The 5830-nt window shown below is 37.7% G+C and overlaps 1 protein-coding gene across 1 annotated transcript in view; it reads right to left on the bottom strand.

Annotated features, from left to right (window-relative positions):
- SYN1 (synapsin I) overlaps positions 1-5830 on the bottom strand; it is a gene marked incomplete at its 5' end in the record, with an annotated part of 48902 nt that overhangs the window by 25150 nt on the left and 17922 nt on the right. The window contains one exon of the mRNA XM_077762847.1: positions 5700-5789. Within this exon, the coding sequence (XP_077618973.1) occupies positions 5700-5789 (90 nt within the window). The remainder of the gene's footprint in view (positions 1-5699; positions 5790-5830) is intronic.

Below are 5830 nucleotides of genomic sequence, written 5' to 3'. Positions count from 1 at the left end.
GACTGTAACTTGAACTGAAATAAAATGCAGAGCACCTGTAAAGGTAAGTGCATAGGTAAATATAAAAGACAGCATGAACACATGCTTTGTTTGGAACACTTAACGTCCATCTAATTTATTTATCTATTTAAAAATTTTTTTAATGTTTTTTTAAATTTACTTTTGAGAGATAGAGACAGCGCAAGCAGGGGAGGATCAGAGAGAGAGGGAGACACAGAATCTGAAGACAGGCTCCAGCCTCAGAGCTGTCAGCACAGATACCGATGCAGGGCTCGAACCCATGAACCATGAGATCATGACCTGTGCCAAAGTCAGACACTTAACCAACTGAGCCACCCAGGCTCCCCAAGGGAAGAAGACAATTTCTTCAACAAATGGTGCTGGCCAAATTGGACAGCTATATGCAGAAGAATGAGACTGGACCACTTTATTACACCATGCACAAAAATGAACTCAAAATGGATTAAAGACCTAAATGTGAGACCTGAAACCATAAAATTCCTAGAAACAAACATTGTCAATAATTCCTTTCTTTTAACTTTTTATTTTTATTTTTTTTAATGTTTATTTATTTTCGAGAGACAGAATGCAAGCAGGGGAGGGGCAGAGAGAGAGGGAGACACGGAATCTGAAGCAGGCTCCAGGCTCTGAACTGTCAGCACAGAGCCTGACGTGGGGTTTGAACTCACAAACCGTGAGATCATGACCTGAGCCAAAGTCAGACGCTTAACTGACTGAGCCACCCAGGCGCCCCTCAATAATTCCTTTGACGTCAGCTATAGAAAACCTTTTTCTAGATATGTCTCCTTGGGCAAGAAAAACAAAAGCAAAATTAAACTATTGGGACTACACCACAATAAAAAGCCTTTGTATAACAAAAGAAGCCACCAATTGAACACATAGGCAACCTACTGAATGGGAGAAGATATCTGCAAATGAGTACAGGTTAATCTGATAAGGGGTTTATATCCAAAATATATAAAGAACTTATACAACTCAACACCAAAAAGCCCACAAATGATCCAATTAAAAATGAGCAGAGGACCCGAATAGACATTTTCTCAAGGAAAACATCCAGAGGGCCAACAGACACATGAAAAGATGCTCAACATTACTAATCATTAGGGAAATGCAAATTAAAACCAGAATAAGATATCACTCTACACCTGTCACATGGCTAAAGTCAAAAACACAAGAAATAACAAGTGTTGGCCATGATGTGGGGAAAAAGAAACTCTCAAGCACTGTCGGTAGAAATGCAAATTGATGCAGACACTGTGGAAAGCAGTATGGAGGCTCTTTAAAAAATTAAAAATAGAATTATCATGTGATCCAGTAATTCCACTACTGGGTATTTACCCAAAGAAAATGAATGAAAACACTAATTCAAAAAGATATATGCACCCCTATGTTTATTGCACCATTATTTATACTAGCCAAGATATGGAAACAACCCAAGTATCCATCAAGTGATGAATGGATAAAGATGTGGTGTATATATACACAATGGAATATTACTCGGCCATAGAAAAGAATGAAATTTTACCATTTGCAACAACATGGATGAAGCTAGAGAGTATAATGCTAAGTGAAATAAGGCAGAGAAAGACAAATACCATATGATTTCACTCATATGTGGGATTTAAGAAGCAAAACAAATAAAGAATAAAAAAGACCAAAAAAAACCCTAGACTCTTTAAAAAAATTTTTTTAATTTTTTATGGTTTTTATTTATTTTTGAGGGAGAGAGAGAGACAGCGTGAGCAGGGGAGGGTCAGAGAGAGAGGGAGACACAGAATTCGAAGACAGGCTCCAGGCTCTGAGCTAGCTGTCAGCACAGAGCCTGACGTGGGCCTTGAATCCACAAACCGCGAGATCGTGACCTAGCCGAAGTCAGATGCTTAACTGACTGAGCCACCCAGGCGCCCCTTAACATTTTTTCTAAGTTTATTTATTTTGAGAGGGAAAGTGGGAGAGGGTCAGAGAGAGAGGGAGAGACAGAGAATCTCAAACAGGCTCTGCGTTGCCAGTGTGGAGGCCCACGCGGGGCTTGAACCCATCAGCAGTGAGATCATGACCTGAGCCAAAACCAAGAGTTGGGTGTTCAATCGACTGAGCCACCCAGGTGCTCGTAAACCCCCCCTAGACTCTTAAATATAGAGAACAAACTGGTAGTTGTCAGAGGAGAGGTGGGTGGGGCGATGGGCAAAATGAATGAAGGGGATTAAGAGTATGCTTATCTTGATGAGTACTGACAAAGGCATAGGATTGTTGAATCATTATATTGTATGCCTGAAACTAATATAACACTGTGTCAATTATACTTCCATAAAAAATAAATAATAAAGATTACAGTGGAAATAAATGAAACAGAGAATAGAAAAACCATACAGAAAAATCAATGAAACCAAAAGTTGGTTTTTTGAAAAGATCAACAAAATTGACAAAACTTTAGCTTAAGAAAGAAAAGAGAGAAAACTAATTATTATTATTATTATTATTATTACATTTATTAATGCTTTAAATGTTTATTTATTTTTGAGAGAGAGTGAGAGAGAGAGTGTGTGAACAGGGGAGGGTCAGAGAGTGAGGGAGACACAAAATCCAAAGCAGGCTCCAGGCTCTGCGTTGTCAACACAGAGCCCGACGCAGGGCTCGAATTCACAAACCGTGAGATCACGACTTGAGCCGAAGTTGGACGCTTAACCAACTGAGCCACCCAGGCGCCCCAAGAGAAAACTAATTATTAAAACAAGGAATGAGGGGCACCGAGATGGCTCAGTCAGTTAAGCATCCGACTCTTGATTTCGGCTCAGGTCATGATCTCATGGTTTGTGAGTTTGAGCCCCTCACCTGGCTCTGCACTGATATTGCAGAGCCTGTTTGGGATTCTCTTTCTCCCTCTCTCTCTGCCCCTCCTTTCCCCTCAAAATAAATAAATAAACTTAAAAAAAAAAGGAATGAAAGAGGGCCATAACTAGTAACCTTATAGAAATGGAAAGAATTTTAAGAGAGTACTATGAATAATTATATGCCAACAAATTAGAAAATCTAGATGAAGGGAACAAATTCCTAGAAAGACAAACTACCAAAGCTAAAGAACTGAAAAATCTGAATAATGCTATAAGAAATGAAGAGATTGGATGAGTAACAAAGAAACTGCCTACAAAGAAATGCTCAGGACTAGATATCTTCACCGGTGCATTCTACAAATATTTAAAAAGGATTAACACCAATCTTTCACAGCTCTTCCCCAAAAGAGAAGAGAAAGGAACACCGTCCATCTCATTCTGTGAGGCTACTATTACCCTGATAGCAAAATCAGACAAAGATGTCACAAGAAAACTACAGATCAATATCCTTTATGATTATAGATACCATAATTCTCAATAAAATACTAACAAACTGAATCCAGAAAAAGATTAGACACCGGACCAAGTGAGATCTGGTCCAGGTATGCAAATGTGGTTCAACTTGCATGGAACTCTAGTCATGTAATACACCATATTCATAGAATAAAGTGGGGGAGGAACCCTATAGGATCATATCATTAAACAGAGAAAAAAACATTTGAGAAAGTTCAACATCGTTTCGTGATAAAATTACACTCAACAAACTAAGAATAGAAGGGAACATTGTCAACACTTAGGCAGCAGTTAATATATGCCAGATGCACTGTTCTTTTTTTTTTAATGTTTATTTATTTTTGAGAGAGAGAGGGAGAGAGACAGAATGTGAGCGGGGAAAGAGGGCAGAGAGAGAGAGGGAGACACAGAATCTGAGGCAGGCTCCAAGCTCTGACAGTTCAGAGCCCGATGCAGGGTTTGAAATCACGGACCCCAAGATCATGACCTGAGCTGAAGTCGGACGCCTAATGGACTGAGCCATCCAGGGGTCCCCAGATGCACTGTTCTAACCAATTTAATTCTCACACCAACCTTATGAGGCAGGAACTATTATTACCCGCATTTTGCATATGGGTAAACTGAGGCCCAGAGCATGAAGTTATATTTCCTATGTTAGGAAGCTAGTAAGCTGTAGATCTAAGATTCCAATATAGAAATTCTGGCTAGAGTCCATGCTCTTACCCACAGTCAGCTATCCTGTCTCTCAAAGAATGTGGAATAATAATAATGGCAGACAAATTGGGTTTCCTAAGAACTAATGACTTGATCTTCATCTGTAAGTAAACTTTATTCATAACATTGTTAACTTATATCAGTAACCATAATTTGTAATACCAATAAGAATTTTTAATATTAAATCCAATGTTTATTTAACCAAGTTGGTTATTTAACCAAAGTTGGGTCAATATTGATATTTAAGTGTAAATTTAATTCACAAAAGTGGTGATTATTTACATAAGCAAACATAACTTATAATGTTGTTAAAAGTTTGTAAAACCCATTGTAAAATTTGATGGCATCAGTAATCGTGATTCAATTTCTATTTGTGACTAAAATTTGATTCATAACTGTGGCACTCATAATTTATATTAGTAATCATTATTTTAATATTAGTAAATATTCCTAATATAAATTGGAGTGTTTACCATATCAGTGATGATCTCTGTTAGAAACTATCAGAAAATTCAAAACATAGTTACTTGTAATTTATATTAGTAATCTTAATGTAAAATATTGGCAATAATTTGTAATAGCATTTTACAACATACTAATAGTTTAATTTCTCATTTATATGCAAATCTTAATTTGTAACACTGGTAATAAATTGTAATATTAGTTATAATATTTGATGATGTTAGTAATGATAATGTAATTTCTATGAAGTATAATTCAAAACAGAGACTTATAATTTATATTAGAGCATAATTTGTAATATTGATAATTTATAATAATAGTTATAATCTCTGATGACACTAGTAATGATTATTCACTTTCCGTTAGGAACTATACTTTGATTCATAACATTAGTACTCAGAATTTACATCAATAACAGTAATTTGTAGTATTAGTGGTGAGTTGTAATATTAGTGATTGTATTTTATGATAATAGTGACCAACAATTCAGTCGCTATTTGTAAACAGTTTAAATAGTATTTTTTAAATGTTTATTTATTTTTGAGAGAGAGAGAGACAGAGTATGAGTAGGGGAGGGGCAGAGAGAGAGAGGGAGACACAGAATCCGAAGCAGGCTCCAGGCTCTGAGCTGTCAGCACAGAGCCCAACGTGGGGCTCAAACTCACTGAATGGCGAGATCATGACCTGAGCCAAAGTCGGATGCTCAACTGACTGAACCACCCAGGCGCTGGGCTCTTTGTAAACAATTTAATTTCTAACATTGCCACTGATAATTTTGATTGCCAATCCTAACTTGAAACATTGGTAACATTTCTGTTGGGAAGAATATTTGATAATATTAGTAGCAATGACTTGCTTTCTATACGTAGTATAATCNNCAGTAGATCTGTTTGTTGTCACTAGAAGTCGATTTTTAATACTGGTGAGAAAAGATACTATAAGTATCAGGATCAATGATGCAAATCACCCTTGTAAGCACATAAGTAAATTCATGGTATTCATAAACCCTGTCGCGAAGCAGCTTCACTCTCCACACACACACACACACACTGGCTGCACTGGCTGACAGCATGCCACTGGTAACATCGCCACTGGCGATCCTGGCGCAGTAAGCACGATGCTTCTCCCTCCTGCCCATCCTACTTCCCCCAGACTCACCATCTCCTTGTGATTGGGGTAGAAGGTCTGATCGATCAGAGGGAATTCCTCTGTCCCCAGTTTCTTGTGCAATCGAACCATTTGGGCGAACTATGAGAGAACCAGGAGAGATGGATCAGCAAGGTCTTCTC

Source organism: Crocuta crocuta, unplaced genomic scaffold (genome assembly GCF_008692635.1).
Source record: "Crocuta crocuta isolate KB4526 unplaced genomic scaffold, BGI_CrCroc_1.0 scaffold610, whole genome shotgun sequence".
Classification (NCBI taxonomy): domain Eukaryota; kingdom Metazoa; phylum Chordata; class Mammalia; order Carnivora; family Hyaenidae; genus Crocuta; species Crocuta crocuta.
The sequence above is the reverse complement of the archived record's forward strand: the minus strand, read 5'-3'. Positions and strand labels throughout refer to the sequence as shown.